At 40.2% G+C, this 21272-nt stretch overlaps 1 protein-coding gene across 1 annotated transcript in view; it reads right to left on the reverse strand.

Annotated features, from left to right (window-relative positions):
- Positions 1-21272, reverse strand: part of COL4A2 (collagen type IV alpha 2 chain) — a 1470466-nt gene that overhangs the window by 746778 nt on the left and 702416 nt on the right. The window contains exon 7 of the mRNA XM_044071270.1: positions 13739-13855. Coding sequence (XP_043927205.1) covers positions 13739-13855 — 117 coding nt within the window. The remainder of the gene's footprint in view (positions 1-13738; positions 13856-21272) is intronic.

The following is a 21272-nucleotide window of genomic DNA, read 5'->3' on the forward strand; positions in this document are numbered from 1 at the left end:
AAATAATTACAGGTTTCAAATGTAAAAGTGTTTACATGTTTTACGACTTCCAGTTCTAGACAAACTTCTGAGAGATAAGTATTTTTGACACAGAGGTGCTACATTTTAAGTTTCTGCCTGGGAACTAAAGGCAGATGACAAAGAATTATGTCATCCAGCTGACCCAGCAGTGATGTTTTGATATTAATTTAAGAACTCTCTCGCAGAGAAAGTCTGGGCATTTTGTATTTGTCTTTGGGCCTAGAAACATCCTCTCATCAGCACTTCTGCCTTGCTAATAGTAAGTACTAGATTACAGTAATCTCTCTTAGAGATAGACAGGAATACAGTAACATTAGTTTAGATGTTTTCTGTGTTTATGTGAGACTGTCCTGCAATGTTGGTTTAAAATATTTCCTGTAATTCTGAACTCTGTTAGCACTGTGTTGAGTTGAGTATTGTCTTGTTCTTTTATTATTTATTATTAAATATACTTAAACATTTTAATAGTGGCTGGTTTGTTTAGAGATATTTAAACTCTTAGTGTACTTGCATATGTATTTGGTGACACTGTGTAGAGCACTCCAATAGCCTTAAAGTCTTGGTCACACGTACCATTTGGATAACAGTGACATTACACAGTAGAATTGGTCACCCTTTGGGAAGGGCCTTATAATAGCTGATAAGTAGTGGTTGGTAGCAACTGGTACTACCTTATAGTCTGGGAAGAATGGGGCATAGCTAGTGAACCTGTGCCAGCCTTCCCCAGGAATGTATGTGTGTTTGCATATAAATCAAATCTCAAAGTGTGTGTGTGTCAGCTACTTGAGCAGGGACATGAAGCACTGGTTGGACAGTGAGGGTGCTGGAAGTATTGACTTGACCACTTGGCTGAGATTTTAACCCTATAGCTCTGCCAGTGGAGAGTCTTACTGGGGATCTGGAGAAAGAGGGAGAAACCAGCACAAGATTGACTGTGATCTCTGTGTGCTCTTAAGGGAAATTGTACTTTACTGTGTGTGTACTTGTCACCCCCCCCCCCCAATGTGCACACCTCTCAGTGGTGCTAGTGGTGAGGATTGAGGCTCCTTGATTATTAGGCCAGTGCAGGGGTGTCACAAATATCACTAACACTAATTGCTCCCTATCTTTATAAGACATTGGAGCATATGTAACAATTAAACAAACTAGACCAAAAGAAACATTCTAATCACAGATAAGCAATCTGTCAGGGATACTTATTACCACATAACATCTGCTCCCAACATGAAGTTGATTTGTGACATCTCTGTATGTGACAAAAATCTAACATCAAATAGATAAATTATGACATTACTAAGTATTACAAAAGTGAAGCACTGTAGCCCTCTAGCAGTCATTTTTGATGGCATTTGCATTTAGAGTAAAAACTGAAAAAACTATCCCTTTTTTAACAAGTTTCCTTGCACCTTGTTTTAGCTTTCATTTATGTACCCATTTTTCAATTGATTCTTTACCCCAATCCTGACCAACATTCATCTCTTTACTACCTCCGTCATCCCTAGCAGCATCCTCATCTAAAGAACAGAATTTGCTACCTGGTTGCTCATGATTTAAAACTTTAACATCTTCTTCTTGAATTGTTTTTATATCTGATTCCATAGTCTCTGCATCATCTTGTATCTTAATCAAACCCACTGGAGGAGTGATGCTTTCTTTCAATTGACACACACTGCCATTTAGGGAAATTTGATCACAGGACCCTCAAACAACATAATTTTGGTTGATTATTATACATAACATATGTCCTATAACCTGATATTAGCACCACACTATGTATATACTTTACCTTTCATTCTTATAATGTCAATGTCCCCCAGACTTCCCAGTCTCTATTACAAATATGTCTGAAAACCAGGTTATATCAAATATAGTCTTGTGCTAGTAACGTAAATAGGAAAGCAAATATTTGATATAATTTCCTGACAATAATTCTGAGAAATATTTTAGTCTAGTTTCAATAACCTCTGCTCTTCTAAACGGAACAGTAAACTTTTTTTGCAATTAAATTTGCCACTTGAAAATACAATCAACCCATGTTAAACATAATTTTTTCTTAGTATAATCATGTAAATGTTTTCTGCTAATGCATTAGTTTCAAACATTAATTCACAAAATGACTCTTTACCAACATGAATAAACACTTGAAGATCAGCAGTGCCAAAATCTAATGGAAGCATAATGTTATCCCAGACCTCATATCAATGTATAGGCAAATCAGCCTTACCGAGTATTGTTTTAAACAGTCTATACATTTTGCTGAACCATCTTTGAACAGGATGGCTTTGCTTCTTCCAGAGTCACTTCCACACATGTATCTGAAGTATCAATGTTTGATTGATGAAACCATGCATCAGACGACTGATTTATACTATGACATCACATCCTGTACTATAGCTTTACAATCCAAACATTCAGGAAGTAACAAATAATCCACCATCTAACTCTAGTATACAGATCAAGATTCATCAGGTTCATGTTTTGTTAACATATTCTTCAAAGTACAAAATAACCACATAGACATCAATATTTCCTGCCACACCAATGTCAAGGTCACCCTTAACACCCACCACTTAGTAACCACCCTATAGTCTGTCACATCACTTCTTCCACTCAAAAACAGCAGAAGTTCCCTGATGCTTTGGCCAAATGTTCCCTAGTCAGTACAAATACCACCTCTGGTCTGTCCTGAAAAGAGGCCATTAAAAGTATGTATAAATAAAGAAATCATGGTTGCCACTTTATCTTAGCTATTTCATGCTGTCTTTGTAGTCTGACTATTTTAATGCATCAAAATCATTATGCAGTTATGCTTTTTGTATCTCAGTGGTCCTGCTTCTGCAAAGTGATCTTTTTTTCCCAGAATCTACTTCAATCACCCTTTACACGAGTCATGCTAGACATAGGGAAATCTTTCTTTCTACCTTCCTTTTAAATAGAATGACAGTAGTGTGAGTCACAGGCATCTTGCTTTGCTTGTGAAACCTATTTTACATTTTTACATTTTTTACTAGAATTATTCCAATTTGTATCTTCAGAGCTCAGAGCAGCTCTAAGCTCTTTAACGGTAGCTCTAAATGCACAACAAAACAAACTAGCTGAACTGCATGTTTTAAGGCTTTCAGTTTTTACCCTAAGTGCTGACAGACCCTCTCCCACATTTAGGGTTGCCACCTTCGTTCACGGCTAAAACCGGAGCCACGCCACGCCCCTCGCGTCACCAGTAACCCCGCCCGCCCCACCCCCTCTCCTGCCAACAATACCGCCCATTTTGTGATGTCACGACAGCATCACTCAACGGGAACGCCCTCTTTTTTCGTTCCCGCCGCCTGCTTTTGGCTGATTTGCTATGCTTTTCTGTAAGAAAAGCATAGTAAATCAGCCGATCAACGGGAACGCCCTCTTTTTTTGCTCCCGCCGCCTGCTTTTGGCTGATTTGCTATGCTTTTCTGTAAGAAAAGCATAGTAAATCAGCCGATTTACAAACTCCGATAGTCTGTTTCCTTTTTGAAACAGAATACCGGAGTTTGTACAGTGTTTTCCGGACTACCGGAGAATCAGTTTGATTTCCTGATAGTCCGGAAAAAAAACGAAGGGGTGGCAAGCCTACCCACATTTAGGGTTGCCACCTTCGTTCACGGCTAAAACCGGAGCCACGCCACGCCCCTCGCGTCACCAGTAACCCCGCCCGCCCCACCCCCTCTCCTGCCAACAATACCGCCCATTTTGTGATGTCACGACAGCATCACTCAACGGGAACGCCCTCTTTTTTCATTCCCGCCGCCTGCTTTTGGCTGATTTGCTATGCTTTTCTGTAAGAAAAGCATAGTAAATCAGCCGATCAACGGGAACGCCCTCTTTTTTTGCTCCCGCCGCCTGCTTTTGGCTGATTTGCTATGCTTTTCTGTAAGAAAAGCATAGTAAATCAGCCGATTTACAAACTCCGATAGTCTGTTTCCTTTTTGAAACAGAATACCGGAGTTTGTACAGTGTTTTCCGGACTACCGGAGAATCAGTTTGATTTCCTGATAGTCCGGAAAAAAAACGAAGGGGTGGCAAGCCTACCCACATTCCTCCTGAGATGTCTAAAATATACTTGTAATCCAGCAGCTGTTACCTGACCACTCTTGCTTCGAAGTCAAAGAACTTTTAACAGACATCTAAACTATTTGATATTATCTGTGAATGATGACAAAATATATTGTATTTGTTTAAAAGTATTTTTCTTAAATTGCAGACCACAGCAGAATAAGCCCAGCTTTCTGTTTGTGAATTTGGGTTAATGATATTTTGTTATCTTTCTACTGAGGTACACATGTCTTTTTGCAATATATTTTCCCACCACTGTTGTACTAATAGCTACACCCAGGACTTGTTGCACTGTATCACACCAACACTTCACCCAAACTATAATCTTTGAGCAGGACAAAATAGTATTTCTGTGTTGTGAACATTGCCAGGATCTATAAGATATGCCATTCACTGCATTTTCATAGGGAAATGGTCTTTACCTTTTACAATGAACTATGGGTGAGTTTTTACTATGTAAAATGGATTCTGTACTTTATTGTTATTGCGTTTTTTTCTAAATGCCCTACATACCCCACCAGCTAGCTACTGTGCCCTTAGTGTGCCCAGGCAAGAAAAGGAGCTTAAAGCCCTCACTGGACATAAACTAAATTATTATAGTTAAAATTGAAATTCACAGTCTCTAAAAGAGCCAGGTTGCAGTGAAGGACAGATAAAAAAACTTCTTTGCCCTAAATTAGCTAGGGTTTAAGCAGACTCAAAATTGTTGGAAAGAAAAATCTTTCCCCTTGGTACACAGCAGCAGGAATTCCTGAAATCAGGAACTAATGAAAATGTTATACAAACTGCAGTTCTAGGATAGGGTAGCCATAACCAGAGAGACATAAACCCGATGGCCATGAATAGAGAGTCTTGAACGCCAATTAAACCAAAGAAAGGTGGCTGCCACTGCTAAACTCCAGCCAGTCAGTCTAATATATAACCAAAGGTGCTTGAGTGGACAACAACCACTGCAAGTCTGCAGGTCAGTATAGGATGACTGATGCCCGAATCACAGCCACCATACAATAATCAGTTTAATTTCCACTGCTTCAGGTAATCAAATTACTGATGTGTTGTCAATGTCTCTGAAATCTTTGTTTACATAATCCTCAAAACAACAGTACAACAGCACACATTAAATTCAGGTTGAGAGACAAGAATAAAAAAATTAGAAAACAAAATAAACAACACAGAGAAATGGGGGGGCTAGGCAGCCAACACCAATGCTGTCTTGCCAATCATAGTCCTTTTCTTCAATAAGCTCGGGTGATAAAGTGTCATATTCTAGTAGCTGTTGTTTGTAGTGAAGTCAGGTATTTCTCTGTGGCTGTGGCTAGTGAGTGGAGGGTACAGTCTAACTGTGCCAAAAGAATCCCTTTACCTATGGCTTCTCTTGTAGTTTCTAGGCCCAGGGCAAGGTGTGATGCATTTTTGATTTTTTTTCATGTAAAGTTGGAAATTTAGATTTTTCTGTAGCCGTAGCCCTAGGTATTTAAAGAAAGTGGAAGTTCCTGGTGATATTGGTGGTTATCTAGAACGGCTAAATTAGGCAAGAAAACTAAAAGCCCACCCTCTCCAGTTAAAAGTTAGAGCTTGATCTAATGAAGCAATCAACCTGAGACGACTCCAAAACAAATTCTACACCGTTGACCACTCATGTCCTAAAACAAGTGAGTTTTTTCCTAGTGCTTTAGAACACTCACAGAGTTTAAACAATTACTTGCATAACTAATGCAGTACCTTACAGACTGTTTAAAATATTATTGCTTCAACCACTCTATGATCATCTGATCATTTCTCAACCCTGGTACAATTGATCCCTCTGTACCTCAATACAATCCTCTGCTGTCTGACAAATAACTGTCATACAACTTTGCAGGCTCTACACCCACAAGTGTATAATGTTTATTTTGTTATTCTTGTAACTACCACTATTTAAAATCATCTGACAATTGATTTGTTCTTTTCAAAGCCTGACGTGCATACTTATCCCGGACTATATAATGGTTGTTAATGTTGCTGTCTTTCATTTTATAAACTACTTACTTCAACAGTGTCTGAAATAGCTACAGTCAACCCTAGTCAATAAACTTTAAATAAAAATGCTGGCCACATCCAGCCAGTTTATAAAGAAAACAAACATATAATTATGAATAACAGGATGCTCATATGAAACAAAATAAAGCAAAACAATATAAAGTGCTCCATGCCAATGCAATATTTTGCTCAATGAACTACCCTTACATTGTGTGATATCATGGCCAAGAAGAAAACTACAACCTATTAAGGAAAACCAGTTACTTACCTCTGGTGAGGCTAAATGCAAATGGGTGTCACAAGAGGGTATAAAATGCTAAGAATTTCTGCAAAGAGATTGTTCAGCTGATGACATTAACTATTTTAAGTGGAAGGCAAATAATGTTACTGCTATATTTAGTGATGTGTCGACAACAGGAATTCCATGCATCATGACTTTATAGCGCAGAAATAAAGAAGTTATGTACTTACCATAACATTCCATGTGAGTTGTTCATTTCGCCTTCATTCTTACACATGGGTTTGGAGCCGATCCATTGCCTCTGAGTCAACCGCTTTCACAAGCTCAAGGTTTTAGAGTAGCTTCAGGCCAAGACCCTATCCCATGATTCTCTATGCCTCACCTCAGATCTAGTTTGCTGATCCTAGCATGTAAAACATAATAATAATACAAAGAGGTACTCCAGCCAGAGTAAGAAATCCTAGAACAAGACCCACCAGACCACAAGTCGTACTCGGTCTTCGATAAGCCTGGAAGGGGAAAGGTGGGTGGGAATGTAAGAATGAAGGCAAGATTAACAACTCACATGGGACGTTATGGTAAGTACATAAATTCTTTATGTGAAGTTGTTCAATCTCGCCATTCATTCTTGCACATGGGTAGCGTCCCAAGCACCCTATTCCTGGGTGGCTCACAGGAGTATATTCCTGAGAACAGTGGAACCAAAGGAAGCCCTGTCCCTGGAGGCTCTATCTACTTTGTAATGCGTGATGAAGGTATGCAGCTTAGACCAAGTGGCAGCTGCACATATAGTGTCCACAGGCAGCCAAGCCGCATATGCTGAGGAAGTGGAAACAGCCCTAGTAGAATGCACTTTTACAGTATGTTCTAATGGTTGATTCACTGAGGAATATATGAATTTTATGCAGTCAGTTAACCATTTGGAAAGAGTAACTTTGGATACTGGAAGCCCTTTCTTTGTGTCAGCATGAGAAACAAAGAGTTGTTCTGACTTTCAAAATTCTTTTGTTCTGTCCAAACAGAATCTTAATCGCCTGTGAGCATCAAGCTTATGCAACATATACTCCAACTTGTTAGAATGACTACTGAAGAAAGTTGGGAGTTCAATAGTTTGAGTCAGGTTGGCCTCCGAACACACCTTTGGAAGAAAGGAAGGGTTAGTCCTCAGTGACACTCTGTCAGGATGAAACACCAAGTATGGGGGTTTTATAGATAGGGCCTGAAGTTCAGACACTCTACGTGCTGAGGTAATGGCTACCAAAAAGATGGTTTTCCAAGAAAGAAATTTTAAATGACAGGATGGAGCAGGTTCAAAGGGGGTAAGAATGATCCATGACAACAGAAAATTCAGATTCCAGGGAGTAAAAGGTTGTCTAACAGGTGGTCTAAGATGTACGGTACCCTTAAGGAAGGCCCTACATAGTCTGTGAGTCATTAGGTTAGAACCTTGAGATCCGAGTTGAAAATTGGAAATTGCAGCCAATTGAACTCTTATAGTGGCAGCTGCAGCACCTTCATTAAAGAGCTTAGTTAGGAATTCCAAAATGCTAGCAATTGGGGCGACGTAAGGGTCAATATTATTCTGGGAAGCCCAAAAGGCAAATCACTTCCATTTGCTGGTGTACAACTTTCTGGTGGAAGCTTTATGAGAAGATACAAGAATATGCTGTACCTCCAAGGATAAATCGTGTGACCTGGCTAAGTTGGGAATTGGGGCAGCCAAGCTGTCAATCTGAGGGCATGAAGAGAAGGATGAAGGGCCCCTGACAAATGCATCAGCACATCTGGAACTGGTTCCAGAATCCAAGGCGCCTCCAGTTGGAAGAGTTGAAGGAAGGGGAACCAAATCTGTTGACCCCAAAATGGGGGAAGAACAAAGGGGCGACCTACTGTTACATGGTGGCTGATCAACCACCAATGAAGATCCTTTCTGCATGAATCTGTAATCATTATCAAGAATGAATCGGAAGTTGTTGGTAAAACCACTGGGTGAAGAGTAACCATTGGAGTATTCTCATGTGCATATGCCCCAGAGGAACTACTATGATCGTTGCTGCCATAGTACCTAGTAGTTTCAACACTTGAGAGGCTGGAACTTTTTTTGCTCTTCAGAATGTCCGATACCTGCTGCCGAAGAGTGACTATCCTGTCCAGTGGAAATTTTACCATGATGGTGGTGGTGGTGTCTAAGTCTGCACCAATAAAGGAGATACGCTGTGATGATGACAACGCAGACTGGTAAAAATGTATAGGTATTCCTAACTGAGAACACCAATTGAGAGTGTGATCCTTGGATTGAATTAGTTGATGCCTGGAGGTGGCAGTGAGGAGCCAGTCATCCAGGTACAGAAACACTCGGAATCCTAGACACCTCAGGTGAGCCGTAACCACTGCCATGCATTTGATAAACACTCTGGGGGCTGTTGTGAGACCAAAGGGCAGTGCTCAAAACGGGTAGTGACTAGCTTCCAGCCGGAAATGCAAGTGATCTCTGGATGGTCTGGCCATTTTTACATGATAGTATGCATCCTTGAGATCTATAGAGCACATTCAATCACCTGTTGCTAGGAATGGAAGAATTGATTGAAGCGTGACCATTTGGAACTTCTCTTTCTTTACAAAGTTGTTGAGTCTGCTGAGGTCTAAGATGGGCCTCCAGTCCCCTGTTTTCTTTGGAACTAAAAAGAATCTGGAGTAGGTTGCAGATCCTATTTGTTCTGCTGGGACTGGCTGGATGAATCTCTTTTCCAGCAGCCTTTGGATTTCTATGACTGCTTGATCCCTGAGACTGGGTGGAATGTCTGGGATTTTCTTTCTTACAAGTGGGGCTTCTGAAAACTGGATGATGTAACCTCTGGTAACAATGCTTTGTACCCAAGAATCATTTGTAATTTATAGCCAGGCATCTGGATACAAAGCCAAGCAACCCCCGACTGCCTTCAGAGTAGAACAGTTGGGCCTCCTTTCAGGAGCACTGATAGGGCTTGCCAAAGAACTGATCCCTGTCACCCTGGTTTTGCGGACCCCTCTGCCACCTGGATGGCACTTTCCATTATTACCCCATCCTCTGCCCCTGGAGAGGGGTTCAATATATGTGTTCTGAAAAGCTCCTTGGGACTTCCGGAGCCACCTTTTGCCCTTTGGGGTACAGTCAAGTAGGGGTGGAAAAACAGACTCCTATGGCAGACAGAGTCTTTCCATCTTGCTCATGCCTAGTGAGGGTCTCCTTGACTTTAGGCCCGAAAAAGGATTAGCCATCGAATGGGGTATTAACAAAGGAAGACTTGAAGGCTTCTGCAAAGGAGCATAAGCGCATCCAGGAATGTCTCCACAGAGCTATTGCTGAACCCGTTGCCCGACTCGAACCATCGGCTGCATAAGAAATGAGCCACATGGATGAATTTACTATGGAGTTAAGGGTATTAAGCTGGGCTGTCACCTTATCAGAGACACCTTCAGCTGTACTACCCTGCAGAGTATCTCCAAGCTCTTTTAGGAGATCTCTTTGAAGACGGGTAAAATGAGTCAAATAGTTGAGTGGTCGCATGGCAAAAGTCACTGAACTAAAGATGCGTTTCCCATACCTGTCCATCATCCTAGAATCTCTATTAGGAGGATGAACAGTAGAAGAGGTTTCAGACAGTTCTTTCTTGGTGGCCGCTGCCACCACCATGGCATCAACCTGCACTCCCTTGGTGAGGAACATTTTGTCTTGTGGTGAAGTAATAAATTTGTTGGGCCTCCGTGGAACAGGTTTCACATTATCAGGAGACTCCCACGCCATTCAAGCAACCAACTCCATGAGTTCATCGAAGGGTGGAGTCACCCAGGAGGTGGAAGGTTGAGACCCAAAGGCCTTCAGAAGCACTGACTCATCATCAGTAGGGCTAAGAGACTGCCAGTCACCCCTCTGCTTTAGGACTTCAAGGATATCAGCAAAGGAGATATCCTCCGAGGGGGACCATGGGGACCATTCTGACTCCTCTAAATCAGTGTCTGATATAATAGACTCCTGTGGGGAGTCTAAATGCCTCCTCTTGCACAGCTTCTTCCTGGGGACTTCATCGGTGGGAGCTTCCAGTGAGGTCTCAGTAGAACAGGGGTCACCAACGGGGCTATCTGAGGCTCTGGGTCTCGACACTTTACAGGGACCTGCGATGTAGAGGCAGAAAGTGGCACTTTAAGGGAGGAGGAGGAAGGTCCTGATGATGTAGGAGTCTTGGAAGACATAACTCTCCTTATAGCATTGAAGGCTCCGATGCGAAGAAGCAGCTGGTTCCGAGGAAGACAGCACCCTCCCCGGTGCCGACACAGTGTGCTCCAACCCAGAGGAAGGAGCCGAGCTCATCCGTGCTGAAGCTCCAAGTGGAAGTGTCAGAACTGACCCATTAGTTCGATTCTGTCCCCCGGAGCCGACCAGAGAGTGTCGGCTCCCAGACTCCTCGAAGAGTACTGAAGTCTGAGTTGACGGAGCCGATGGCACTGGAACAGGCCTCGGCTCCAAGGGTTCTACAATCATCAGCTCCACCTCCCTGGGTCTGAAGGCCCGGCTCAATTTTAAGGAGGAGTAGACACAGCAGGTAAAATAGTCTTCAGCTCCAAAACCGGTTGGGTCGAAGCTGATAATAATTTGGCCAGTGCCGGATTCTCGAAAAGCCTCTGCACCACTCAGTCCACATCCACATCAGAGAGGGTTCTCAAAGAACGAGTAGGTATCGAGGAAGCCACCGACTGCAAGATGGGTTACCTCAAGGTTTTGGGAACTGGCTCCAACACCGGGCACCGGCTCCAAAACACAAGCTCGGTGCTCGGCTCCGAAGACTGCAGAACTGGTGATTGCACCTTCTCAGAAAGGCTTGGAGCCAACGACTTCGGCTCCGACGATGCTCTTGATGACTTTGAACCTTTTGAAGACTTAGAAGTCTGGTCAGCCTTGTCCAATGATTCCTGGAAATCTGGTTTCAGCAGTCCCCTGTCTACTAGTTTCCTCCTATGCTCCAGTAACACCCTGCTTCTAAAGGAGTGGCAGATGGAACAATCCTCCTGCAGATGCACTGCCCCCAAACAGTATACGCAACTAACATGCACGTCAGTTATGGACATTTTCTGCTCAAACTTAGGGCATTTCTTAAATTCAGATTTTTATTTCTCCTTTTGATCAGCCATTATCCAACAAACAAGAGTAATAAACCAGAAACACACAAATATATATATATATATATATATATATATATATATATATATATATATATATATATCTAAGGGCAAGCAGTCAGAAAAAAACTAGCCCAAACTACTATTAAACTAGCTAATAACACACACAGACAGCAAAAATACTAAAGCTGTAATTCTATAGATAATTATTTAAACTCTAAGGAAAGGTATGTTCTACTTTCTGAACTTTCTGTATCAACGGAATTAAAGAACAAAATTCAGCCAAAAGGCCTAAGAGCAGCCGCTCTATATACAGATGAAAAATTTGTTGGAAACAAAAAGGGATAGAGACTAAACACACACTAAGGCTAACTAGACAAAAAACACACAGTATATTTACAGGAAAAGTGGAAAAAACTATCCAAAATTTTGAATTAAGAAGAATACTGGCCCGAGCTCTCTCTCAACCTCCGATCTGTTTCAGCGGCAAACTAGATCTGAGGTGAGACAGAGAGCATCATGGGATAGGGTCTTGGCCTTGAGCTACTCTAAAACCTTGAGCTTGTAAAAGCGGCCAACTCGGAGCCAATGGATCTGCTCTGAACCCATGTGTAAGAATGTACGGCAAGACTGAACAACTTCACATCAAATGTTTACCAAGTACCTCTTGTTTAAAAACTCTGGATATATTCAAATTCCAGGACTGGACATCTACGGTAGAAAGAAAGCAGCAGTCCAACACACCCTGACTGTCAGTTTCATTATCCATAGAGTGAAGATCAGTAGGAAAAAGGAAATAAAATAAATTTGTCCTTATTCTGTAGTAAAATCATCACTCTGCTGAACTTCAGGACTTAAAATTACTCTAAAGTAAAACACTGAGTAAGGAATATGTGGGGGGGGGTCTGAATTTTTCATGTGGTTTTGATTTAGAAGCGAGGTGTTTTAGTTGTCATTAACAAACATTCCAAAATTCCAGGCATGGAAACTCTTGGTACATAAACAAAAGAGAGATGGGTAAATATTTTGTGGGCTAGCATCTGGCCTAAATCATCTCTTAACAGTATGTACATTGAAACAAGCTCAGATTTTTTATTATCCCTCTAAAATGATCAAAGGCTTTTGTTGTTTACTAGAAAGACAGAAGTATACACATACTCATCAAGATGAAATAGATGTGGCTATTTAGGAAAGACAAAAGTAATTTAGGACTATTTCTCTTTCACTTCCATAATCATTGCACTGCCTCTTCCTGTGATTTCACAGTATCGTCAGGACAGCCAGAGTGGAATTTCATGTTATAAACTGAGTCTCTATGCAAAAACTTTTATTTTATTTAATTGTTCCTTCATGCATTTTTGCCACATTAAATATGTCATAAAAATGTTTAATATCCGATTAAATGGTCAGATGAGACAGGCAAATCCATATTATATAAATTAAGAACAGTTCCATACCTAACAAGTTTGAACTAAAGAAGCCATCACACTGAGATGCGTGTAACCAATGGAGTTAGTTATATAACTCTGGCCCATTCATGCAAAGTAAATGGACACCAAATATGAGACAAATGGGTATTCAGTCATGTACTTGTGAAAAGTGTCAAAAGTATAAACCATGCAGCTGAGTTTTGTGTAGAACAGTGAACAGTGCAAAGCCATTCAAGCTTTTCCTTAGAGAAATGACAGAAGCCTATGATACACACCACTAGCCATTATCAAGGTATGAATGCCAAATGTGTCACCAATGTATTGCACCTCCGTACCGCATTACTGTACATGAAAAGGCAGGGGCAGCATACATCCTGACTCATACATTTTATGATTAGTATGAACGTTGTTACAGGGACCTGTGCTAACCCAGAAGTCATATTTCCAGTGCCTGTATCCTGTTCCAACAATAACATATACAATGGTACCCAAAACTTCCACTGAGAAATGTTGCCTGCAGGGTAAGAAGAACAAACAGGCAAAAGAAGAGTTTGAGAACATTTGATTCTGGTCTTGCTGCAGCTGTAATATTCAGAATTACTGATGAATGAAGATCACTTACACAGCACAAACATGAGGCAGACATGTTGGCCATTAGTGACTTTGGTGTACACTGAATGCTTCAATGTAAATGAAAGCTGTGCAAAGACTTTGTATGCAAAGTAAAGAAACAAATTACTGTTATTGTAGTTTCTGAGTTTTTAACAATATATATTTTTTTACTTACTGATAAGCCAGGCAAGCCCATAATGCCTGGAATTCCCATTAAGCCAGTATCTCCTTTTGTTCCATTGCAGCCATCAAGCCCTGGTTTTCCTCTTGGTCCAGCGGCTCCTGGATGCCCCTAGAAAACAATAGGAAAGAAAGAGGTTTATGTTGTAGGTAGGCTGATTCATATAAACTTTACGCTGTGTGTGGTCTGATTTATATAAAAGGTATATTGTGGGTAGACTGATTAACAAGAAATGGTATACACTATACAACCACTAACTTTATTTTATGGCTCAGGAAAATGCAAAAAGCATTTCAAGTCAATCTGTATAATACAAATTAAGAGTCAGTCGAAAACTGTTAAAATCAAGAAACTGGTCTACTCAGAGACTCTTTGTTGTTTATTATTTGACATGCATAAGGGTATTGAGTACATCTGGCCATGGATAACTATTCCCACAGGAAAGCCGCATAACAACTTTTGCATATGCAGGCATTACCGTGTAAGCTCTAACTATAATGTCTGCAAATATACCTGGATTTGAGCACCTTTCTGTAGTATTTCAGTAGCAGTAATCATCTTGCAACTTTTTTTCCTTGTCGGTTGTGGCCTTATTCAAATGATGATATATAGGGGTAACTTACAGGTGGATGACGTTTGAATTTTCAAGCATCATTTGTCCAAAATGCAACCCAGTGAGGACTGAAGTTCCTCCATAGGAAATAATTATTGGCAAGCTGTGTCAGTAGAAATTCCCTTTTTTAGGGTAATTTACTCCTTCTTGGGGTGAACATGGAGTTGGTATATCTAAGTTTGGTGGGGGGGGGGCTTTTTTGGGGGAGGGGAATGTAGTTCAGGGATTGTAGTCCTCAGCAGATTGAACTTCATCCATTCATAGTGAAAGTGATATATAGCTAACATTTTCATCAGAGCTAACATACTTGGGTACAAACTGTGAAATACAGCAAAACTTTGACATTTAAAAACAAGAATAATAAAACAGAGTGGTTCACTAAACAAAGAGAAGCCTTCTGCTTGTAAATATGGAAGCTGATAGTATGAGTGCTCTATGTAATTTCAGTGAAGATTCATAGCACCATAATCTTTTGGAAGGACAAAAACGACTTAATGACTCTTACTGGGGAAGCATATTATGCAAACCAATGTTTATAGATAAAGAAACTTCTTTTGAAATTGTCTTAATGCTTGGATGAGGCTGGCCCATGGGAGAGACACCTCTGTCAATAGCCTTCCATCAGAATATCTAAAACTTACAGCTGATGCTACAGCATATCCTGTCAGCATTCTTATTAACTGATCCATCTCAGAATCATAGGTCCCGCAACTCTTTAAAAAATCCATTATAACTCCTTTACACAAAGGTGGTAACACCAATGATCTTTATAACTGCTGGCCCATCTCTATACTCACACCTCTATCAAAAATCATAGAAAAGTGTATACACTCTCAATTGCTAAAGCATCGCTCTGACAAATAACCTCCCTGCACCCACCCAACATGGCTCACAGCACCACTACAGTCTTACTCTCCTTTACCAATACTGTGAACAAGGCTCTTGATGCTGTCTTATTAGACCTATATAGGGCTTTTGGCACAGTATCACACCCTAAACTACTGCAATAACCTGAAACACTACAATGCTCTCTACAACAGAAAACAATGTGTCAGATGGCAAAATAAGCAATCCAAATATCTGGTCAATAACATGGGAATCCCCCAAGGGTCTATTCTTGGGTCTCTTCTTTTTAATATTTTCATTAATAATCCCCATAATGCATCCCAACAAAGTACACCTGCCCAATATGCTGATGATTCTACTATCACCTCCTCTTCTAGCAACTTCTCAGACCTCCCAAAGATAAAACAAAAGGCCTTTACATCTATCAAAGCTTGGCTAAACAATGTGCAACTACTACTGAATCCCCAAAAATCTAAGCATTTACTATTCACAACAAAAACACCAACTCACGAGTTTAAGATATTCACAAAACAATACTGAAATTGAATTAGTAAGACAATAAAACTACTAGGCATTGCGACCAATGACAAGCTCTCTTTTTTTTATTTGTTTGGGTAAGCCCACCAAGTTAAAACTACTGCTACTCCCTTCCCTCCTCTATAGAAATCCTGTCTTCACTAACCACCAACATCACTCATAAATAAACTATAAAATAGCTAAGTTTGCCTCTAATATGCCAAATCACACACAGCACTGCCTGGCCATTAAAGAATTTAACTAGTTTGAATTCCCCCATTACCTAAATTACACCCAAGTAACTCTCACCCACAAACTGATCTATAACCCAGACAACTGCCCTGCACTTCAGACTATTCTACAAACATACACCCTAACCTGGAATCCTCGGTCTACTAATAAACAGCTCTTAAGTATATCCAAACCCAACAAACGAGCTGGACAAAGCCTTTACTTCTATACCATTGCCAAATTATGGAATGTTCTGCCTTCCTCTATCACTCAACTAGACTCTATAAAAAACTTTAAATCTGCACTAAAATGCCACTACCTCAATAATCATATCTATTCCTGTGACTACATGTCTAAGCCACCATAAACAAAGTTAATCATCCACTTTTTCCTTCCTTCCTTCAAGTTATATCTTGTTAACTTCTCACAAGACTTATAAGAACTCCCTCTATATCAGCTTACAATCTCTAATTTTACTTTATCTCACTATCTAGTCCTAGGTCTACCTCTAAAACTGCCTAATTTAGTTTAAAGAAATATCTACCTTGAAGTATCTACTGTCTGAATGATTTTTTTGTGTCAATTTATTGCATGTTATTATAGCTAATTCTTAATGTAATTTGTACTAAACCTTTGCACTTTGTCTATACTATTTGAATATTACTTCTGTATTAATATTTTTGTATCTGTAACTGGAACTTTTCTCCCCAGGCCTCCACGGAAAATGGTTTCTGACCCAGTGGACTTTCCTGGTCAAACAAATGCCAGTAAATAAATGAATACATAATTCTTTCCATGGCCTTACATATGAGGATGATAAGACTTATGGGCTTGTAGTTTCCTAGATCAGTGGTTAGACCTTCTTTGTGCAGGAAATGACTACAGCCATCTTCCATTCTTTGGGCACAAAACATGACTAAAGGCTCCAGCTGAAAAGTGTTTCAAGTGAACTACAGAAGCCATGCTTCATATTATTTACTAAACATCCCAGGATGTTATTGGGGCCCATCGATGCAATGTTTTTGGCCTTTGAATGGGCATTGATGACCTGCTCCTTGGTAATGATTGGGGGGATTGTGTTATGTGGTATTTCCTTTGCATTATCAGGAGGGGAGTGGGGGGGGGGGGTTAGCTTGCGCTGAACCTGTCAGCCAAAAGTTTAGCAATGGTCTCCGATTCAGTGTGGGTGATGCCATTTACAAGATGTTCTGCAGATTGTTGTATATTTCCCCTGAGGTTACTGACATAGCTGTAGAAAGCTTTCTGGTTGTCCTTTGCCTGAGAAGTTATTTTGTCTTCAAATTTAGCCTTTAAAGTATAAATTAACCATCTTAGCTGCGTGTTTAGAATGGTCAGGAGGCTTTTAATATGTATGGCTTTGTTCCTACTACACTTGGCCAAGATATTTTTTTCTTTTATTGTATAACCAATTGATATTGTGATTCCACCAAGGTGGCTTGTCTTTTGAGTTTGTCTTGTTCTTAATATGAATGGGTACAGCTCGCTCTATATAGCTATCAATATGGCTGTATAGAGATTTTCTAAATAGCTCAGTGTATGCTATGGTGTTTACTGCATTTGAGGTTGCTTGGAATTTAGCCACAGTGTTGCTTAGTACACAGACATTAGTCTAAGAATAGCTCCTAAAGGTAAGGTGTTTGGTTTTGCTGAATCCCCAGATTTAATTTTTATTTCAAGTAATACTGGCTCACGGTCAGATCTGACAAGGGAAGATATTACATTGGGTGAGGAACATTTGCCCCCATATTTGTGAGTACAAGGTCAACGATGTTTGTACCCTGATAGGAGAATGGACCAACTGTTCCAGGATGTTGGTATTAAATAAGTTACGAATCACTGGGCGTGTGCATTAGAAGTGGTGTAAGATTCCCAGTCTATATAGGGGTAGTTGAGATTCCCCAAGTAGATCGCATTGGGTTGAACTTTGAGGGACTGTAGTACATTGAGATTGGTAGTATGGGTTTCTTGGGATATGAAGGGGGAACTATAGGTTACAAAGATGTTGTAAAATACTCTGTTTATGGTGATTTGCATATGTATGAGTTCCAGTGGGCCATACTTATCTTTAAATGAAGAAATTGTATGTCAACTGAATCAAGACTACGTTTAAAAAAATACTCTCTCACTACAAAGATCAGCTTACAAATATGCATTAGCCCTTGCTTTATATAAACAATGTAAATCAACTTCGAAAAAATTTATCATACTAAAACAACATGAAATAACTGAAGTACATGGTTCAGAAATAGGTTGATTGAACAAAGTGGTAATTATTGTTGTGAAGACTTTTAGATAAAGCACTACAATAAATCTGCAGTTGAAAGTGATGCTGGTGACCATAGATTACTGATATTGTATACATAATTATGAGGTGTACTATATATTTTTAGATTCAAATAAACTTGTTGGCAAAAAAATGGTATGAGGCGTGGCACATCACTGAGTCATAAAAATGCAGACTGCGTTTGCCATGTGGGTTCCTTTAATGCTAATATGGAAGCCTTTTCAACATACAATGTGAGAATGTGTTAAAAATGCAACAATGCAGGCGGTGCAAAGAAGGCCATCACGTTAACTTATACACAATGGTGCCTGGAATACCTTTCTTGTGCAATTTTTTGAGGGGTTAACATATAGGTATTACAAAGTCTGTTTTATCTAAAGACATTAATTAGAGATGAAACTTTTAGATTTTATAAACAATATCAGAAGATGAGCTATTCAGGCTGTTGAACTATTGCCAGTTTCAAAAGGGACTGTGAGATACTAAAAGTCGTGTTTGTGCATGGCAAATATAGTGAGAAAATATATATATACTAACTTACTACAGAAATCACACTTTACCTTGGAGAAAGCATTACAAGTCACAATGTTGATGGAAACTGCTGCAGTAAGTTTTCTGATTGTGCTTACCGGAACTTGAGAAAGGTGAGACAAGGTGTTGTGTGTGCAGATAACACTGTTTTGTCAGCAATATTCATACCTCTCAACTGTCCAGATTTTCGGAGAATGTCTAGATTTTTGGCTCATATTTTTGGTCTGTAACTCATAAAATTTGTGGTTTTCTGGCAAATCATTGGGATGATCTGAGGACTGAAGTCACAATATAATCACATACGTTTGAGTTTCAGACTTCAAATCCTTCAGAAATTATGTGCTTAAACAAACCCTGTTACTCTACTAACTTTCTAAGTTTATAAGAACAGTATTTAAAATATGTCCCTATTTTGGGTCTTTGTCCCCTCCATTTTGTTGGGCTTTGTCCAGATTTCTCACACTAAGAGGTTGAGAGGTATGATTAGGATATGTGTATGTGCATCCACCTGGTGTCCACCTTTCTGTAGTCTTCTGACTTTTCACCTGGCATGGCAAGTCTTTATTGAACACAAGATAGGACTTAAGTTGGACATGGTATGAATAATTCTCCTTTTCCTCTGGTAGCTCTCTGGCATTTTAGGGTGTGAATCTGTATCTTGGTAATATCACAATATGTGTCACTATCAGAGTATGTGTGAAGTCAGTCCCTGGATTACATTAGCACATTATACAAAGGGACTAAAGAAGACCTAACACAACAAACAGGGATTAAAGTATGAGATAGTAATCAGATAAAACACAACCATAAATGGCAAGGGTTTAGTGCAATGTGAATGTAATTACATCAGATAAACAGCACTAGTAATAACAGATTACCTCTCAACTTGCCGTTTGTCTCAGCAGTTCATTGGGATTATGGTGTTTCTTCCATAGAGTTTTATGATCGGTCACTGATTGGACACTTGCTAACACAAAAGTCACTGGCATATAGGAATGGGGGAGGGGGATCAACTGCACTACAGCACTGGCAAACACAATGGGTGACTCACATGCTTCTACTTTACTGGATGACAGAATCATATGTACAGAAGAGTGTAGCAGATGTCAGGAACAACCCTGATGTGGAGAAGTAGGGCTTAGAGGATAATCACAGTATAACAGAGGTTCAGAGATAGTGATCAGAGTATAAACTGATTACAGAGATAGTGGGGTATCCAACTGCCCATTCTGGCAAAATAAACATAGGGACAATGCATTTGTAAGACACTGGTATTGTGGTGACATCAGAAAGGACTGTGACAGGTGTTGACTGTAGGCTTTACAGACATTTTCTAGTAATCATGTATACCAGGGTATTGACAGAACATCTCTGCCATCCTGGCTTGCATTTGAAGAATGGTCCCTTGAAATGCATGCCTCCTCATAGTTCTAGGTATGTTTGTGTGTCCATAAAACTGGCCAGCAAGGTAAGGCTAGGACTGTCTCTAAAGCACTACCTCCCCATGGTACATGATACTGAAATCCAAGCAGACATTGATTTTTATAGCTCCCAGAATTCAGGGCTGGTCCATTATCTCACTTGGGTTATGGAGCTTTTGTATCAGTGAGAGTGCCACTGGTGATCCTTTGGAAATCCCATTCATATATATACTGCTGAACTGAATGGCTCAGCCTGAATTCTAGGCAGGTGAAATATCATAGCATTTAAACCTCAGGCAGAGACATGGGACATGTAGTGAAAAGTCCAGCTTGCTATTCTTGCAAGAAGATAAATTAACTGCTCTTTCAGCACTTTCCCCATACAGTGATTATATATGCTTTGAAACATTAAATTACATTTTCTTTGTAGCAGAGGACAGAATTAGCCTAGCCAGTCTGCTCTTCAAGTACTTTTATTTCCTTCAGCCAGTCCTGCATCCCTTCATTCCTACTCCACTTGACTCGTGCCCTCTGAAATGTCTCCATGCATTGCCTCTCCATCACGCATTCGAGTACTGCATTCAAGTGTCCACAGTCCTCTTGGAAGAAGGGCTTTTTCAGAGCAAGGGAGTGTTAACTTCCTCTCATCAGTTCCCTGAGTCCCCTTTACCCCTCATCCTTTAGGCTCAAGGTGACCCTTCTTATCATTATGACATAATTCTTACATCATTATGGCATAATTCTTAACCAAATATCATGCCCATTTATCTTATCATATCTATCTTGGGAAAAGCTGCAGCTCCTATAATCTGCTGTCTTACCTCTTCCCTTCTATCCACACATCCTTCTAGTGATTTTCTGCTGCACTACTCAGCAGCATGATGGCAGTCCCTTGTATAGCAACCAGATACACACACTGTATTGAAGGTACAATGACAATCTGACCAAGTCTAGTAGAGTATCAGCATTCCCGCTTTACTTCTGAAGACAGTCTCTCTCAGGATACACTCTAGCATTCAGTTTCTTGTTTCCAGAACCTTCTCACTCTATGTCTAGTCATCATGT

Source organism: Protopterus annectens, chromosome 5.part0, assembly GCF_019279795.1.
Source record: "Protopterus annectens isolate FY-2018-M chromosome 5.part0, PAN1.0, whole genome shotgun sequence".
NCBI lineage: Eukaryota > Metazoa > Chordata > Ceratodontiformes > Protopteridae > Protopterus > Protopterus annectens.